This window comes from Lissotriton vulgaris, chromosome 2_1 (assembly GCF_964263255.1).
Source record: "Lissotriton vulgaris chromosome 2_1, aLisVul1.2, whole genome shotgun sequence".
Taxonomy (NCBI): domain Eukaryota; kingdom Metazoa; phylum Chordata; class Amphibia; order Caudata; family Salamandridae; genus Lissotriton; species Lissotriton vulgaris.
Window position 1 is genome coordinate 399988588 of NC_141687.1, and position 20300 is coordinate 400008887.

At 41.9% G+C, this 20300-nt stretch overlaps 1 protein-coding gene across 4 annotated transcripts in view; it reads left to right on the forward strand.

Moving 5' to 3' along the window:
- The window catches only part of BMPR2 (bone morphogenetic protein receptor type 2), a 513538-nt gene extending 499593 nt beyond the window's left edge, over positions 1 to 13945 (forward strand). For all 4 annotated transcript variants that reach the window (XM_086955265.1, XM_086955263.1, XM_086955264.1 and 1 more), the window contains exon 13: positions 12724 to 13945. In XM_086955265.1, coding sequence (XP_086811391.1) covers positions 12724 to 12971 — 248 coding nt within the window. In that variant the 3' untranslated portion in view covers positions 12972 to 13945. The remainder of the gene's footprint in view (positions 1 to 12723) is intronic.
- Positions 13946 to 20300: the final 6355 nt, after the last annotated feature.

A 20300-nucleotide genomic window follows, 5' to 3' on the forward strand; every position in this document is an offset into this window, starting at 1 on the left:
TGCACATTTGTTCTACAATATGTCACCTTTCAGGCTCACCTTTCAGGCATAGTGAGTGGCCCCTCGTCCCGGCTGTGTGCAGACCAGTGCAGATGGGCTTGCCTTTGCGTGCCCCTCATTTGGAAGAAAGAAAGCTTTCTCAGACCCACACCAACTGTGTCTGATGACTTTTCAATCAGTGAAGAAATATACATTTTGTAAAAATATGTCAATGGGCCTTGAAGGAAATTAAAGAAATTATGATTCAAGGCAAGCTGAAGGACCTGAGGGCAAAGGAGAAAAGGAGCTCTTGTTCAAAGAGTAAGGTGCCAAAATCCCAGAAGGGCCCCCATAGAGTAAGATAGGAAAAAGTGAGAAAATACATTGTCACAGTAATTCTTACTATTGACTGACCTGATCGCTGTCAAGAGATTAGGCCCAACATATTCACCATCAAAGGAATCAATGACGAGACATCACCACTGGCATCACTCTGTGAAATCTTTGACATCCAGCACTCCATGGACATGACATCATCCCCTTCATGATCTATCCAGTCTATACATTTGACATCACCTCATTCCTGGGAGATGACTCCAGCGTCATGGGACATGGGTCACCCGGATTGACATAGATTTTTGGCATTAGCATTCGCTCCAGAGATCCCAAAGAAGAGGTTAAGGTTTATTACCCGCTATGGATCCATCTCTGCAGCCTTTAATGCCTCCTTGCTATCTTCTCCTGGCTAAAGGACCCTCTGCAGATTATTCTACAACCTTCTAATTTGCCATGCCATCCCAGAATTGTGTGGCATTCAGCTTCAATATTGCCAATTAGAAAAATGCCTTTGTAACCTCAGCATTCTTCAAACCATCATATCCTTCCTCAAGCTTCTAATTCTCCCTGGGGAGACCCATGTTCACAAGTGATGCAGACAGCACACATTAGCAGCAGTGTGCCCCTTTGGGGTCCCCTACCATTTGAGATTCCGAGTTATCATTCACACCCGCATCTCCTGGTGAGGTCTCTCACCACTTTCCAAGATGTTATTGCATGAGAGACGGCGAAGTTGAATTATCCTTTGGAAGCACCACAGGCATCATGGAGATGCTCCAACCAAGGACATTTCCAAGGCTGCCTTTTCCATTAGTGCCAGGCTACTGAGGAAAAACATATAACCTGGCCACATTAAAGAAATTTGATCACTGCCCCAACAAGATTCAGACTTCCAATGCAACAGACCTCCTTGAACACTTTAGAACAGAAATATGGGACAGCCTGAAGCATTTTGCTTAAGACTTATCTAACAGAAATTTTAAGACTTGTATGAAGACTCATTAGTGTCTAATCGAGTCGTCATTGCAGGCATAGATACAGCGGATTTGGCAGCTTCTGTGTACTGCTGTAGGGTCACCCTGAGGCCTTTTCCTTGGTTGTCACTAATCGGGCTGCAGCTTGTCACACAGCTGAAAATCCTGAGTGTGCTTTTTTCAGGCTCTTCTCTATTTCTTCAGCTTAGAGGTGAAGAGATGGCTAGACTGAAGCAGAGACACTCAAAGCCATTGACTTTTCAGAAAGAAAAACTTTCTTCACATCTTAGTAAAATCATAGGGAAAGTTACTGTTCTTGAAGGAATCAACCCCCTTGCTAGCCCTCTGTGTCATCATCAGCAGGAATAAAGATACCCCTGTCAACGTAGGGGATCTAAGAACAAGTCAGCGCAATGAGAACTTTCCACCGCCTCTGGGTGCCCTGACCTCAAGCAGTTGGCCATGCCACCTCAATACACCTACCTCTGGTTGCAGTTCTGGGAGCAATATCTTTTCCCTGAAGCACTGAGGTCCCAAGATACAACCTCTCTGTACTTGACTATCCGTGGTGAGTAGTCACTGGCTTCTCAGGTAGGTAGTGTGGGATTGCTCGAGCTCAGAGCTCAGCTGTCATACAACAGCACAATGAATGTCCAGCCCAGTGCTCATATCTATAAGTAAGATTTTTTTTTACTACACACCAAAACAAAATACACACTAACTCAACAGAATGCAGTTAAGTGTTTTTGGGTACTTTTCAGACAGTGCTGTGCTTCGACTCGCAGTTTCTCTGCCTTTCTCTGATCAAGGTTTTCTCTGTCTAGGTATAAATGGACCACCCACTATGGTGTAAAAGGTAGTAGCATGAATATAGTGGAGACATTTGTATCACTCCCAGCTAGTAGCACTAGTTTACATTTTTACTACTCACAGTGCATCAGCCCCCAATTGATTAGTTAAACTGCCTGAATCCCAGGCGTGTTGGCACACTCAACAGGATAGGTTGCACCTCAGCCAGCAGCATCTTCTGGACCCCCCTTCATCTGCTGGCTGCAATTATTATTGTGCTCAGCAGAATCAAGTATGGCACCTCGATCAACGTGGTCCTGATTTTACCAACATCATCTTTCTCTGCAGTTAGGGTCTCTGTGTTAAACTCTCACTCTAGCCGGAAGTCCTTGCTTGGGCTCCAGTTGTGCCTGCTGACATTAGCAGCCTCTCCTGGATTGTCACCATATCAGCAGATGTAGCCCTGCCAGTGCTGGGAAGAACAGGAAGTTGGTGCACCTGCAAAAGCTGATCACTCAAGGCAGTGGTAGCCTTACACAGACCACTGGCGATGTTAGGTAGTAGCGGCCTCGCAGAGGCTGATCAGCTTGGGCAGATACAACCACCATGCACAGTCTGAATCTTCCACTGGCAGTTGCGGTTTCTACAGCAGTTGTGGTCACTCGAAGCACCATTCCCACCAAGGACCAGTTTAGAACCCGCCAACACTGGGGTCCTTGGACCCCAGAGGTATGCTACTCCACACTTCTCTTGGAGAGACATTCCTTCTGCATGGTTGGCAGGCTCCTTCCCTCTCAGCAGACAGGTAAGCTTCTAGGCTCTTCAGGAAAGATACACAGCTCCTCCAGCAACAGATCTAGACTCGGGTAATATCCCTTGACATCTGGTACACTAGTTGTCACACAGACACCAGCCCTGGATGCACATTTAGTCCTGTGACTCCTCTGCGGAGCACTCTCTTTTTTGGCCATAGAGGACTTGGAACGGGAACAAGTAGGGTAGTGAGGGGCATTTTTAAACACTAAAATCAGAAAGGTGATGTGTTTTACATATGCGCCTATGTTTTTGATTTAAAGCTTCATGGCAGCCTCCTTAGTAGAATCCATTTTCCAACAGCAGCTAGGGTAATGTTACTGCCCTTTAATCTAATACATCAGTGTTCTCTTTTCAGATGTATTAATTGTAGCCATTTTTAAGAGTGATCCCTTCGCTTAGCAGGTGAATTACTTATAGGCTTTCATGATCAGATAACATTCCGTATAGCTGTATAAGGATGGATTTCTTCTCAGACTCACCTAAAAAGCGATATCCATTCCTAAGCAGATAGTAACATGTGATAGTAAAATATAGTCAGATCTGCTACCAATTAGCCAGTCAACATTGTGCAGTCACACCAAGTGCACAAACTACCCACTGAAAGCACAGCACTAGCTTTCTTGGTAATGTATATTTACATGGTAGATGCAAGTGTCTCTTGCTTAAATGACTGCCTTCTACCTTCCAGTATTTGGGTTTGGTTTCTGTCTGGAGGTGGTGCTGCTGGTTGTTCTGTGGAGCCCACGGTGCGTCTTTAATTCAGGTGGCAGGTACCATGTTGCATAATTGTTGACTGCCTTGTAGATGATGCACCAGGACTTGCATAGTGATTTGGGTAAGCCGAGGAAGCCAATGAGCTTCTCTTAATGTAGAGGTTTTGGTAGGCGGTCAAAAGTTTCAAAGACCTGTTTTGAGGCAAATGGCTACATAAAAGCCACTCGTAGGAAGTGTCCTACAGGTCTCACACAGGAATCAGTCAGAAGAATGTTGCATAGTAGTTTTGAAGTCCTCATCTTTAAAAAAAAAATGGCCTTTCTCTACAAAGCAAGGTCTTTTGATATGAGGTAGTCTTGCTCTTGATGACATTGGTGTGAACAAATTTTGTTTGACCATGTAAATCTATATTCAGACAGGCTTCAACCAGTGGCTAATGGTTTATGATTAAAGAAGACCAGCAGGTAGAGATGGGTTGTCATCTTCATCCCACTGTGTGCTGACATTCTTCTCAACCAGCATCACTCTAAAACCTCAATGTACAGGTTCAAAATCGAGTGTCAGAGGATGGAGCTTCAGGGATGTTGCTCGTAACGGTCATAGGCTTAGAATTAGTAGTGCCCATGTGGACCATCTGGACTCTGCTCTTAAGGTACAGTTCAACCAACAGAGGAAGATGCTGTCAAAGCCCATTTGTAGTGGGAGGGTACCGAACGTGGCTTGATGGTCAACAATGTCTAAGTCTGTTGAGAAGTCAAACAGGGTGAGAAAGCATGTGTGATACAAAGAGCATTGTGAACCACTTGGTTTACCTCCATGCTATAGTGTTGGCTGACCCCAGACTAGTAGTTTGCAAGAGGGAGTAGCATCTACTCTTGTCCATAATCTAGTTTGCAACAGTATGTTCAAAGGTGGCAGATGTATGATTGGGTAGTAGTTTGCAAGGACATAAAGGGCCAGGAGAGGCAAGATCAGTGTAGTCTTGAGAGCATTCAGGATGGTGGCTTGCAGGAGGGGTATGTTGATGTTTAATAGCACTGTCAGTGCTTCGCCAGATATCTCCTTTATGACTGAAGGCTGGATGGTAAGAAGCAGGTTAGTTGCCTTTCTGCAGAGACAGTGTGCAGGGTTGACCATTTAGCTGAGTAGTCCGATCCAGTCTGTCATCTTCTTGAATAGATCAGGTAGATAATATTCTGTAATGTTCCCTCCGTGCTTGATGACTTTGAGGATTGCACTGTTTTTGTTGGAAGTCTTTCTGACAACGTTCTTGTTCTAGATAGTATATGTGTCTGTCATGAGCGTCTTATCAATGAAACAGTTGCTTCAATGAATCAGTCACCTTGCAAGTATGTACGTCTTAAATGTCTTTGTGTCCAGTGGCATATTTGCTGTTGAGCACCTGGACCCTACCATGTTGTGGCCTTCTTTGTCCTGATTCTTATCAGGATTTTAGCATCTACTCTTATCTGGAGTTTGTAGGTGAGTCTAAGTATTAGTGTTCGTGGTTATATGAGACTGCCAGAGTTGTTGGATTTTTATGGCGAGCATCTTGTGGGAAGTCTGTAAAGTGTCTGCTCATCGTCTTTATTACCTTTGGTCAAAGGTGTAAGTGAGGTCAGTGGTGATAGCATGGCTGGAGGAGTCTGCATAGCAGGTGTGGAGGCTACTACATGAGATTCAGTATCACCTGACTGGCAGTCAAAGAAAAGTAGCAAGAGAGGAGCTCAAAAGTGTTGACGGTGGGTTGTTGCCGAGATGTGTAGGGTGAATATATTTTGTGCAGGATTGCACTTCCGCCCACTTTTATTCAGTTTATGTTGTGCAGACAGCAAGCTACGCATATTATTATTCTATGGATTGTCCATACCTGTTAATAATGCTGGAGCATCTAAGAGCATTCCAGACTCGGTTGTGCGATGGAATCTTGAGAAACAAGATTGGTATCTACCCATACTATGTTAGTACTGCAAATACATTAATGTTACTATGCATGCAGTCCATAGATTTCTGTCGATGCTGGAAGACATTTCTTGCAGTTATAGGTTTGTTGTTGAAATATTTACTGATCGTTTTGCTCCTTTGAACCATGGCTGGACTGAGGACTGTCAATATCTGTCCTTCAAAATGATACTCCAAATCCAAAAACAAAAGCTCTATTGGTTCAGTTACATCAGAGACTAATGCCTTGATTTTTGTGTCACTGGCCTGAGACCAGCATAACACACATTTAACTCGTTGATGTTTTTATGTCTAATCCCAAAGTAAAAATCGAAATCTTCATACATACTTTCAGTATGTCTAACAAGGCTACAGTTATCAACATGATTTATTGCACCATTCAGAAATGGCACGGCTGCTTTTATTGTATTTTTTCAATTTGATCTTGGATGATACATTTGAGTGCTTAAAGTTAGAACCCTTTCCATTTGTAAAAAAAAAAAATTATAAACCTCAGGACTTTTTTTAAAATGATTTGTTAGTTTGTTTTGAATAATGTAATACATTAATTTACAACATTCCTTTGTTCCAGTTACCCTCCCCCTTTTTTTAATTAAACATACTCTTCCTATTTTTTTTTACTTATCCTAATGTGATCCAATTAAAAGGTTTGGTTCAACATTCTCTTACCATTTTGTAATCAAATGTATTTTTTTACATGTATCTTTGGCCTATCTCCAATACTTATCTTTAGTCTTCTAGGTTGTTTATTTTTCCAGTGTTTTTGTTTTCCTAGCTAATGTGAGGTATTTGTAATTGGACTAGAAAAAAGCGTCACTGGATATGTTGTCCTTCTGAGGTTCCAGTGGATGTTTACAGTAGTTTAAACATCAAAACTAAGTTTGCTTTTTGGCAGACTAATTTACCCATGTTGTCACAAAGCATCTTTTAAATCTTACTACATTCACTTACCCAGACATACCAAAGAGGAAGTCTAAAGGCTTAAGTGCCCTTTTTAAAGTTCCCTAATAGCGTTTTTTTACTTTCACAGAACTATAGAGGCTACCTAGTTATCCTCGTCTCCAAAAAGATAATTATGTAAAATTTGCAAATTTTTCTTGATTGACGTTTTTATCCTTCTGAATTGCCTGGTGCGTACATGATGTGGCTGCTGGTCGTATAACATTGCCAACCTCCGTTTTCCTTGGTCCATTTGCAGCCTCTAGTTCCTGTCACAGTGTCCCATAAGAGTAATTACATGTGGACTCCATCATGTGCTGTGTCTAATGAGGCTTCCAGACAACATGCAGGTTTTGACATATAATGTCCTCCATTACATCCATATACAAAGCATAACACCTTTCGAGGTTTATATAATATTAAAGACTATCTCTAAAGAAACCTGTTTCAGTTATAAAACAATGCCTGATATACCATTGAACAGAATTTGTCTTTTATAAAGCATACACATATATGAATTTCGGTGGCCCTTTGGAAATTTAACAAACATTATTTCGTGCAAACATTTTTGCTTGCCAATGTTTGCTCAGGTCGTTTTTGAACGGTGTGTGAAAAAATAAAATTTGCATGAGAAGTTGGCAGATGCAAAAATTTGCGCAGGTTAGCTGTCTCTGATAGCGATATGCACCTTCGAGCCCCTCCCCCGCAATTTTTTTTTACATAGCAGAGTGAGGGAAGGGGACGGTGCTGGAGCAATTGCCATAAACAAGCAAATACATTAAAAAGAATTTGTAATGCAGGTGATATGAGAGCAGTTGCCAAAAGCAGGTGGCGTGGCAGCAGTGTGGAGCTGCTGGGCCCTCACAAGAGAATTGAAAACAATAAGGCAGGCCCGGCAAGAGAGCTGTAACACAGGCACATAAGACTACCAATTCAAGCCTCCTTAATGAAGAGAGAATACATTTTGGAGCAAACCGCTGGCCATTCGCTCCAAGACATCTCGCCAGTGTGGGCCCATACCAGATAGCACCACACATGCACTGAGTGTCATTTGTTATTTGGTTCCAAAAATACAGCCAACCCAAAGAGAGCTGGTGGCTTTGTCAGGGTGGGGGAGGAATCGGGTGACTGGCTAATGGACAGAGTGTGGCAGATCACGTGTGCCTTGACAAAAATTATCTCTGCTAATGCAAGATTTAAGCTTATTCATTTCAATGTCATACATCGCACCTATCTTAATCCGATCAACTGAACAGGATATATCCGGGTCAATTCAAAGACGGTCCATGTTGTGGGATTTTGGGGTGGGGGCCTTTTTTATGCAGAACAGTGGTAACTATAGTCCGTGCAGGGATCACCCTTTGATCTTTCTCATCGGCATGGTCTGTTCGATATTGTAACAAAACCCAAAAGGAGGAAAATGCTGTTCAAATTCAGTCTTCTGGCATTGATACTAGCGAAGGGATGCATAGCTATGGGTTGGCTGTGAACTGGAAGCCCAGTTACTTCTCTCTGGATCAAAGACACAATTGATGGGCACTTGCAGAGGAGACGCTTATTATTTGTGTGCTCTGGTGAGGTAACAAGATAACGGAGGACATCATGACCTAGGCAACAGCATTACAAGTATTCAAATAGTGGGACGTCAACGGGATGGCTCGGGGTGGAGGCATCGGGTTCAGGTGAAAGAGGTTGAATGTACATAAATGAGATGGGAACAGGGTCGCAGATCGCACATAGTTGAAATGAAAAAAATATATATATACATTTATATATATATATATTTCTATGATGAGTGCGGCTGGGTTCAAATTCTGTGCAAGACGTAGAGCAAATTAACATTCCTGTAATTCTCTAAATGCTCACAAGGATAAAATCGAAAAGCCCTCCCCACATTAAGTTATTAGTTTATTAGATTTTATTTTACAAATTTGTTTTTTACAAAAAATACCACCATCCCTCACCTATTTGTTCCCTAATTCCTTCCTTAAAAATAGGTTCTGGCTATACTTGGGTGAACAGTGTTTGTTTTACTTGAACTACTGACCTCAATTATGCAGGATATGTGATAGGCGCTCGCCTCCTGAGTTTGCTTTCTCCTCCCCATTGCTCTCTCATCTTGGAAACGTAGGACCCTTGGACCTTGAAAGAATACGTTTAATCAATGCTGCCTCCTTTAAAATCTTCTCCTAAATTCCTTCTTTGTGCAGCATTGCCTGTATAGTAAAAAAAAAACTCTTCTCCAGCTGATCTAGTCCCACCCCCTTCTTGTACTCTAGAAAACACTGAGTCTCAGTATACACCACCCAAAGATTAAGGTTCTTGTTGTCATTACGGCCCAAACCCAAATCCTCTGTTAGCAATCCAATTACTGCTAATTCTGCTGTTGCCTAACATTGTTGCGGATTCCTCAGCTATTGTCCGAATAACATAGGTCGGTGCCTTTTATCGAAAAACAAAAAAGCATGGGCAATTCGCTGGATTAACAGCTTTGATGGCATGGTCCACAAAAAGTAAAAGACGATAATGAATCTACAAACTAAGAATAATAGGACTCATTAACTTCAAAGTTAATGGTGACTTTTTCCTCTTCGTGTGTCTCATCTCTTTTACTGGCAGGAGTCTGTACTTTTTCGCTGTGTTGTGTTTGTGATTAGGCGCTACCATCTTATGATCCATAAAGTTAGAGGGGGTACTAGGTTTTCCAGCTGAAATTTCAGGTCACCAGAAAACAACTGCTTTTAAAATGAAACCACCCTTCTAAAGGATTTAGACCAAAGTGCAGGTAAGTGGTACAGTTATATTTACTTATATTCTTTACTGGTGTGTCTCTGTGATTTATTTATTTATTTATTTATTTATTTATTTATTTATTTATTTACATTTTTGCCCAGTGACTAGAAGGGGAGATAGTTTGACATCTTTCGTTGAGCTGGTGACTTCCTTGTCACTTCAGGAGCTACCAGTTTTTCACCCTAGTCTGGAATGGGCCAGTGCACAAATAATCGATGGGCTGGCAATGCTTCTACCTAATCTTTATCAGTCACCCACAACCCCTCTGATAACTCAGTGTTGGAGTTGCCCATCTGTTTTTGTCCCTTGGAGTTTACAGGGACCCTTGATATCTGAGGCTCTTGATTGCGAACAAAGCCTTTGACTTAGAGCAAAGCTGTTGACTTTGAGCAAAGCTCTTTTATGTCGAGTAACATGGTATCTGAATGGCTCAAGGCATCGGGACAGACTAACCAGATGCCTGAAGATGCTATAGCCCGATGTCAGGATAGGTCACAACATAAGAATATGATTCAGAGTTATGGTCACTCTTTGTAGAGCAGTACAAATGATAAATTCATTATTCCAACACCTTTCTGCCTCACAAAAAAAAAATCCGGTTATTAAAGCAATCATGAGCTAAAATGCAATACACAAATCTATAAGGTAGGTAATTTACAATCCTGGCATATTTTTGCCTGTAAGTGGCTACACATTTATTCAAGGTGTCTTAATATGCAAAATATTCTATGCAAATAACTTCTTTAAGCACATTCAACTTTAACAAGCAATTGGGCAGTCTTCACTTGCACACAATATCTGAAGAGTGAAGCTCGTTTTCTTTCATTCAGTAGCCAAACATTCTGATTGTTCTAGATCATGTGGTTTCATAAGTAATTCAGTCCTAACAATCACACCAATGGGCTCCTTTTTAAGTAGGATATAGAAAGCGTGAGCACTCCTGTAGAAGGAAGGGTGCTTTGTTGTAAATCAGTTTCTGTTCCCGTTGCTAGGTGACAAGGTACCTGTAAATTCCAAAAAGTTCAGTGGTTATGTCGTATTATCTTACACTGTCCTTAGCGTGGTGTACTGGCACTTCAAAGTAAGTAGTTTATTAACCGTGCGATTGCTTAAAATCTTTTCAATATAAAAACACACAATCAACACTCCTCCACCCTAGCTCCTGCCCCCTCACTGCCTCCTATCCCTTGAAGTTAAACTCATCGTGCTTGCAAGTATACCAATTATTGCATGTACACTTCATAGCCTACAAGCGGGATAATACATTTTAATTGCGCTAACTTATCCTTAAAAATGGTTTTAAAAAAATGTATATTCTTTACCTTTATGATAGGGATTTTCTACTGTTGTGCGAGAATTGCCTGGGAACCTATTAAAAGTTCAATAGATTCTGGTCTCCCTCCTCCAGGCCACCTATCCCTTAATTACCTAAAACACCTCGAACTGGCTAAGGACGCTGGTGCGTTTTTAATCATTACTAAAAAATCAATTGAGATAGTAGAACGGTTCTTGGGAGTTGCCACGAGTCTTTATGTGTGGACACTCGGGTGGCCTAAATTAAATGCTAGGAATTCATTTTGCCCTTAGTACTGTCAGCATGGGCTCTGCTGTTGGGTTGACAAGGCTTCTAAGTGAGAGGATTCTTTGGGTTTTAAGTTTAGCTCTTTTGTATGTTTGGATGTTGTGTCCCTCTCTGTTGGCCAAACCCCCAGGTAGTTGTAGGCTTGTGTTGACCTTTTAGGTTTCCAGGTTGCTTGCTTTTTGTGAGGATATTTGCCGAATACTATTATCTTTGTATTCTTTTCAATTACTAGCAAGCTGTTTCTCTTGTATACTGCGAGGCTCTAAAAACTATCTGGATCCCCACCTTAGTGTGGTCCATTACCACTGTATCATCAGCATACTGGAAGGTTGTGAGGCTCACCTTACCCCGTCTCTTGGGCACTAAACTGTCGTGTCTCAGAGCTTGCCCCTCCTACGGAGTCCCTCGTTGTACTGGCACTTAAAATTGCTGCACCAATTGCATTTAAGGCTGTACGTGAATTCCACATGGGAGGAATTTGTTGTGATTTATATGGCCCAATACACATGGTCTGATCATATCATGTCCCAGCTCCGCTGCATCAGAGTGTAGAGCTTTCTTCATGTAGCATTTGTTCTCCCTACCCGATTAGTGAGTTATAGTATAGTATTTGATCAAAGGTGTGGTTTATTGGGAACTAGATTGCTGCATCATGCTGCTGCTTTTAGAGAATTAAGGATTATGCATGGGTTTAATGCTTGAAAGGCCAAACATTTCTTGTCCTTCTGGAAGTCAAGGTGGTTTTGTATTTTCCTGATGTGGCATGCTAAGGACTTACAAAGGTTGCTTGCCTGGACAAAGAAGTTTTGGCCTGAAATGTATGATTTGTTGAATCCTGGTTGGTGTGGAAGCTGCATGTAAGTTGTTAAGTGTCTGACATTAGTAGAGGCAATTTTTCTTGGAGTGTTTGGTGTGTTAGGCATAGTGCCCCGAAGGTGAGTTGATGTAAAATTCGAAGCCAGGTTTTACGATGCAGAAGGAGTCTTGCCACTGAATCCTGGAGCTCCTCAATAAAGCAATTTAAGTGTAGGTGAAAGAGTATGAAGGCAAACGTGACTTGTACACTGGTGAAAGTGTAGGTAGTGTTCAGCTGTCACTGGATTCGGATAAAAATGTATCTATGAAGGTACTTTTATACCTCAAAGGGATCCATCTTTACTAGCTTCCTAAGTTGCTTTCTTAGTTCCACCTCAGAAAGTGAAATACTCTGCCTCACATACAGTGCTGTCTTACACCACTAGTGAGGGATGAGAGGGTGCTCACACACTAGATATAAGATGGCTTCACAGTTGTTCCTGGGCTGGACCAGATCTCACGCCTAAAAAAAGACAACCTCTTGTGACTTTTAGACAAACATGCATTGTACATATTTATTCATGAGGGATGTTTTGGCTGGGGACGACTCCACTCTTGCTGTTTTCTAGGCAAGGCTGTCTTTTAAATTGACGATCTCTTACTGGAGGTAATGGCTACAGTCACTGCCAGAGTTTCATCTCATTTGTGAAGTACAGTGCAATCCCGAATGAGGAGTATGATGGGGCTTTGTATGATGATAGGCAGAAAATAGTCCATGAGGATGAGTATTTCAGTACTTATCTACTGCCTGCCTATTTCTGCTGGAATTATTTCAGATAGCCAAGGAATGGATGTATGCAAGTTGAAAACAACAATAGCTTACTTGTAATAGTTGACCAGGTCTTCATTTGTAATTTACTTGCCAAGGAGATCACTGTTCTTCACTTGTACAGTTGACATTCGATGAATATGGATATGCATAAGCATAGTCATTAACCACTAGTAATGTTTTACATTTGTAATTTCTCCTAATTTTCCTCCTAGGCGAGTCACTACTCGATAGCAGACCGGGTTCTGGTGAGAAGATCAAGAAGCGCGTGAAGACTCCGTACTCGCTTAAGCGGTGGCGCCCCTCAACATGGGTGATTCCGACTGAACCACAGGACTGTGAGGTCAACAACAATGGCAGTGGACGGTTGGGCCAGTCCAAGTCCAGTACAGCTGTTTACCTTGTAGAAGGAGGCACAGCAACAACTATGGTGCCTAAAGACACAGGAATGAGTTACCTGTGAAATGCGTCCAATGCCACAAACTGACATTCTTTTGCACCATTTAAAACAATGGGCAGAATACATTGAAAATGAACTGCTTTATCCTTCTGTTTTACAAAGACTCGCTTTAAATAGGTTTCAGCTATGCAGAACAATTTTAGCTTTTTTCCATATTTTTTAATTGTTTTTTCCCCCCAAACGGTTTTGCACTTTTTATTTAGCATTGCTTAAGTTAGGTCTCTCCTGACCACAAATTATATAAATGTGTATCAAAAAATGTAGTTTTTTTTATATATAATTGCAAAAAAGATGTATTGCTGATAATCAGTTTGGACCAGCTTCTGAAGGTCACTAAAGACACAAGCAGACTGTGAGACAGGGCTGACTTCATTTATGTTTTGTAATCATGTTTTTGAATTCTGTGCGTCTGTTCATGCAAGGCGTAAGTTTATACATATTCTATTTTGAAATGATATTTCCTGCATTCTGTCCAAATGTGCAATAGTCGGTATAGTTGACAGCACGTATAAAATAGATGTGGGTGGTTTTGAACCACTACACGTGCCCCACTTATGTAATTATGTTTATGCATTTTTTTTTATTGATCGGCACACCAATCATTTGTGACAGTAAATCTGCACACGTGCTAATAGCTGTGTTTTTTTCCTTTATTTTTTGAGGTGATCATGGCTATTGCATTAGCCTTGTCCTTTTCCCAATCGTTGTACCTCACGCCCTCTCCTAAAAGAAAAGAGAATTTGTACTGCCTTTGCACTCGGTCTGCTGAATGGTAAGGTGGCAATCTGGTCCCAGACCACCCAATCAAATCAAATACTGGTTCATAAGAACTGAAGGAATTTTGTGAAAAATATGTTACTGTGCGCTTTTGATTTATTCCCATGTTGTGCATGTTTATGCAGATGTTCCGTGTTGTAATTGTTAAAAGCAAGTCTTCAACCAAAAGTTTGTATCAAAAATTAAAAAACACTAATGTAGATACGTCTGCATGCAGGAACTGTTGTCTGAGGAGAAGGGTTGCCACTTGGCTGATGGTGACTTCATATCACTGTTGGTAAAAACATTGTTATAATCAGTTCAGTAATCACTTTATTTAATTTGGACAAAGCAAATCCTAAAAGTACATAAAAACAGACAGATCAATTGAACTGCCAAATAAAAAATAGAGATAATCCATCATAATCCAGTGGAAAATACCTGATATCTGTAAAAGGATGTATTTTCCATTGCAAAATATAAACGTATAACTACAAATTCAAGAATTAACCACATAAAACCTGTTTAGAGAATATTGATAAATGATCATGAAAGCAAACCGAGGCAGATTTCCTCTGTTAAAAGAGCACGTGGGATTTTATAAAACATGTTAATTGTGTAATGGATCCTGGCCCTTCAAGACTCAAAACACATACAAGGGGCCAGTATTTTCTCTATGAAGGGTGGCAACCGTACTTAGGAGTTCGGAGGACATGAAGCTTTCTGACATGCATTTTGTGAAAGATATTCATGAATTAAACAGACATTTGATGCTAAACAATGCCTTAAAGTTTAAACACTGCACACATAAACCCTTTTGTGAAATTAATTTCTGATCAATTAATTATAGATCAGTAATTGCATTCATGCTCATCTCTTCTGCTTACTGAAAGTTTTTTCTTATACAATTCACTTGCTGCATGGTGCTTTTTTTTTGTAAAGAACTTTCTAGTTTCCCATAGTCTCTAACAAGCGATACAGACCTTTTCTGTACAGAAGGCCACGGCCGGCTGCTCTCAGCCTCGTTTCGTAATGATATTGCATCATTTGTATTCCAGAATCTGGCAATCAGAGCAGGCTTGATCATTCATGGCAGTTAATTAATCCGGTAATGATCCTTAGGTCACATATCTTCTTGAGCACCTTCACCAATGTTCTTTTAGCCAAGATAATCTCTGAGTGAATAACACAGTCCTGACTGCATTCTTCAACCAAATGAAACTTAAATTGATACTCATATTTATTCTTGTACATCTAGAAATGACACATGAATATCAATTCATGTTTATCTTCCTGTACGCAGACCTTTTATAACGTTAACATTAACTGTCTGATTAAGTACCTGCGGTGCATTCAAATTGGGAATACTTTTTTAGTTATCTTGTTGATACCTTTCAGATTTTTGGGATAAACCTTAATTTCCCAAACACTTCAATAGTGTGCCAGTCATTCTTTCGGACTGGCGTTTCTGCATTATTTATGTAAAATATGTACACAGTTCTTCCATTACCTTATGTTCTGATGTCAGTATTTTTAAGCTATTGATTTATTGATGGAGATCGTTGACCTAGCATACTACTTTAACCATACAAATGACCATGTATTTAATCTAAGCTATTATGCGTTTGCCATTTAATTGGCTTTTCTTAATTTTTTTCACTGCTCTTCGTGACTACTGTAAACAGTCCAGTCGAGCCATGCCTATCCCTGTAAGCATCTATTTGTAGATGCACAGTACCCAAGATGCATACCTTTTTATATGTTAACTTCACAAGCCACTGCCCTTTCCAAGCTCCTAAGCAGCTGATCAACACTACAAATACCATTTAGTTTTAAATGGCGATCTTAATTTTCTTTTGCTAGATTCACACTCTCACCATGACATATGACCGTCCAGCTACCTAGACAGCTAAAGTCTGATCATAATAAGTCGCAAATAGGAAGTTTCATAGTGCCTTCCTATCCCGTTGGTCATCTAGACCATACTCATCAGCTCTTGCTCCCAAAACCAACATTTTAAAGCATGGAAGGTAGTTATATTGTACCTGCTACTGAAATGTACCCCTCAATGCACTAGCCTCACAGACTCCGTTCTTGCACTGCACGTCCTCCACTTCTGAATATCTACTTTCTTAACATTGCAAATCTCCCAAAAACATAAACTTGACCTCCAAATAGGCTCAGTTCTCCAGTATTGAACCTTTCATAGATTCACATGCTTGTATCTTCCCTGTCGTCATTGTGGGAGTCTTACGGTAACAGAATGACGACAGCAGTGCCATAGAAAAAACTGCATAGAAAATCCCATAGGGAATTACATTATTTGGTAACCAGACCTCATCATTATTTGGTCTAAAACTCACCCAATCAGCTGACAGCCCTGACATCACACTCCCCAGCAGAGCCATCCTATCTTGGATTTCCAACCGCCTTCGTGTGAGAAGGAGTCTTCCTAAGCCTTGCTCAGTTCAGTTCCTAAAGGAACTTTTGACCTTTCCAACTGAACGTTTTCTTCTGGATTTAAGGTACTGTGTTACTTCTAGTATCTGAAAAGGGCTGAAAGCTCTAAAAAGAGGCTTTTCAGGCCCTGCAGATTGTGTGGGAAAGCCAGACTTTATTCTGAGGACCCCCACAAAGACTGTTTATACTGTCTTCATCCCAAACATGTGGCCAAGGCCTACATGCACTGCCGGACCTTTTCAGCAAAATCTTTGAGTGATAGAGAGGCACGCCTTCTGTTGTGGCTTCAGAAAAAGAAGGCCACCTCAGATTCAGACTCAGAGGAAGAATCCACCAGCCAATCTTCAAAAAAGATGAAGTCTTCTGCTTCAGAGGAAACCGTGGATCCTAAGAAGCAAAAAACTAAAGGAAAAGAATCATCTTTGTCCTCTCTTCCTCATACTCCCCTGACGAAACCCTCAGAGTCAAAGGTAGTGCCTTTTGCTCAGTCTACGAAATCTGTGGCGTCTCCGGTGCTAACTTCTGTGAAGACGTCGACGACAACTTCGTTGATGACGACCATCTCGATGACGACAGCAATGTCGACGGCAGTGACTAAGACAAAGCTGTCGAAGAAAGGTTCGTCGATGGGAAGAACTTCATCCTCGATTCCAACGACGACCTCGTCGACGACCATTTGAATTTTAGCGACGGGAGCATTGTCGACGAGAGTTCCGTCGGCGCCGGCTTTTAAATCGCCAAAATCGAAGACTAATCTCTTTAAGGTCTTTTCAACCGTCAACGGGTTCATCGACGGTCAAGAAATCTGCTGAATATACTGCGTGGACAAAAATTTCTCCCCTTCCTCCATCAAATCTGCTGGATCTTCATGAATCGGTGGATAAAGAATCAACGGGAGGTAGCTTATAGTCCCTCTCAGCTACAAATTAAGAGTCAGGAGACTGATGAAGAGGAGTGCCAAGAGGTTCAGGAGGTTTACTCTTTCGAAGATCGTCCAGTAGCCGAATCGAAAAGATAGGAGTCGTTCTAACAATCATATGACTATGAGAGGAAGAAGAACTGCATCATGAGGAGAGGGAAGAGTCCATCTCGATGCCTGTTTCTCTTGTGACTGACTTACGTCACATGATTAATGACTATTCTCGTCGTTCTCTTGAAGCTAATGCTCCTGCCTCAAATACTTTAGCCGCTCCTACCCAAGTTCCAGTAGTTCAACCTACGCCTACAGTACAAAAGTTGTGATCTCCCCCAATTATCACAATAAGGGATGATTTGCAGAGAGTAATGGAGAAGACCAGCCAGAAAAAGGAGAACTTCAAGATACCCCTGCGGGTATTGAATGGGATCAATATATATTGCCTATGACTCCATCACCGTCACCAGCAAACGCTCCACCTCAAGTCATTGGAGGATTCCATGACATTATGGAAAAAGCTTTAAAGAGATTTGAGCTTCTGCTGCCAGTACAAGAAACGGAATGTTTCCTATACAACTTCAAGGAGTAGTCAAGGAGGTCTATAAGATCAATTCCCATCATTGAACATATCTGGGACGAAGGATTGAAGATCATGAAAACGCCAGCCTCAGTGGCGGCTTCAATACCCAGGATAGAGAAGAAATACTGTGCACGAGAGTCTTCTCCTGCGTGTTTGATTGGACATCCGCATCCAGAATCAGTAGTGATGCAGGTGGCTCAGAGACAATCCAAAAATCCTGTCTCAACATCTGTAGCCCCCTCCCCCCCCAACAAAGAGGGAAGACGAATGGACGGCGCAGGGAAGCGTTTTACAGTGATGGCAGCGGTTTCCATTAGAGCGGCAAACGCTCTAGCTCTGATCAGTCGCTATAACAGACGAATGTGGTCTGATATGGTGCCATTGTTGGCTCACCTCTCAGATGACAAAAAAGAAGCAGCCGCTATCTTACAAGACGGGGCTAGGGCGACCTCTGATTCCATCGATATCGCTATGGACATTTCTTTGGTAGCATTTCGACAAAAGGCGGGAGCAGTGGATCTCAGAAGGCAAGGGTGGCTTAAAGCCACTTCATTTCGACCGGAGGTGCAAGCAAAAATTGTGGACATGCCTTTCGATGGAGAGAATCTCTCCGGAAAGCATATAGATGATGCTCTCCAGGGAATCAAGCCTGACACGGACACGGTGTGGGCTTTGGGGTCTCTTCAACAGGGCAGATTCCAGTCCTTTCGGAAGAGAGGTTCTAGAGGCCAATACAACCAAAGGTCTTCCTATCCGTCCAACAGGTACCAGCCTTACAGTCAGCAAGGGTATTGCCAGTATTCTAACAACCAGCAGTATAGTTCCTCAAACCCCTCTTATCACCAACAATCCAGAGGAAAGAATACTGCGAGAGGAAAAGCGCAGCAATCCAATAGACCATTAACTCTGTCTTTTCTCAACAATGGCTGTCGATAACGGACAGATGGGTACTGGATATAATTCATCAAGGCCATACCCTGGAATTTTTAGCAGAAGCCCCCAAATCAACCACCTGTTTACAGACAACAACAACATCTGTCAGCTCTCAACGCAGACGTATTATCTCTTATAGTAAAAGGGGCAATAGAGGAAGTTCCGTTTCCTCAGCGAGGGAAAGGATTTTACTCACATTTCTTTCTGATAAAGAAAAAGCAGACATCAAAATGGAGGCAGGTAATGGACCTGAGAAGTCTGAACCAATTCATCATGAAAATTCCCTTTCGTATGCTATCCCTTCAAGAAATACTCTTGCTCTTTCGCAAAGGAGATTTTATGGCATCCCTGGACCTCTTAGATGCCTATTGACACATTCCGATTCACGTAAATCACAGGAAATTTCTGCGTTTCGTAGTGGCCGGGCGCCACTACCAATTCAAAGTGTTGCCTTTTGGACTAAAATCGGCTCCAAGGGTCTTTACAAAATGCATGGCGCTGGTAGCGGCTCACCTGAGACTACAGGGGCACCAGATTTTCTATATCTGGACGATTGGCTTATCAAAGGTTCATCTTACAAAGCAGTCCTGGACTCCCTACAATGCTGCATGGATCGCTTTCATTGCCTGGGCCTACGAATCAACCTGGAAAAGTCGTGTTTTGTTCCGTCACAATCCCTAGGAGCCATGCTTCGCACGAAGGAAGCAAAAGCTTATCCATCAGAGGAATGAACTCAAAAAATCTTAAATCTGCAATCAAAAAAGTACACTTCAGTGAGAATATTCAATTCCTTGTTGGGGATGATGTCTTCCTGTATCCCATTGCTTCCAAATTGCCGACTGCACATGAGGCCTCTGCAGGAACTCCTAGACAAACAATGGATACAATCCCAGGGGTCCTTCGAAGATCGGATCCCCATTACTCCTCAGATTCAAGAAGCCCTGTCATGGTGGAAGATCAGAAAACATTTGCCAAAAGGCCTGCTCTTTGAACCTCAACGTCTCCCAGTTACGTGATGTCAGATGCCTCACTTCAAGGTTGGGGGGCGCATCTCCAATACCTCGAAATACAAGGTCATTGGTCCACCCACAAAGCTCAACTTTATATCAACATATTTGAGCTAAAAGCGGTGTTCTTGGGTTTGCAAGCATTCCTTCCCAGGATACATGATTCTACAGTAATGGTCAGGACGGACAGTACAACGACAATGTTCTACCGCTTAAAACAAGGAGGAACAAGGTCAAAACTTCTATCGACACAAGCACAGGAGATTTGGAGATGGCTACTACTTCACAACATCTCTCTTCAAGTACAGCACATTCCAGGGATAGACAACACAAGAGCGGATATCCTGAGCAGATCAGCCAGTGTTCCTCACGAGTGGGAGCTAGCTCAAAATCAACTCCTAAAAATATTTTGTTGTTGGGGCACAGCATCGTTGGATCTGTTCGCAAACCAGCCCAACTCAACATGCAAGCACTTCACAAGCAGGTTCCCTCTAGCGGGATCATGGGGCAATGCACTGCATCTACGTTGGATGGGAATGTTCGCATATGCATTTCCTCCATTCCCTCTAATATCGAGAGTACTTCGGAAAATGAGATCAGAACCATGCCACTTAATACTGATAGCCCCAGCTTGGCACGAGACAAGCTTGGCTCTCGGAGCTTCTTCAGGTGTCAATATC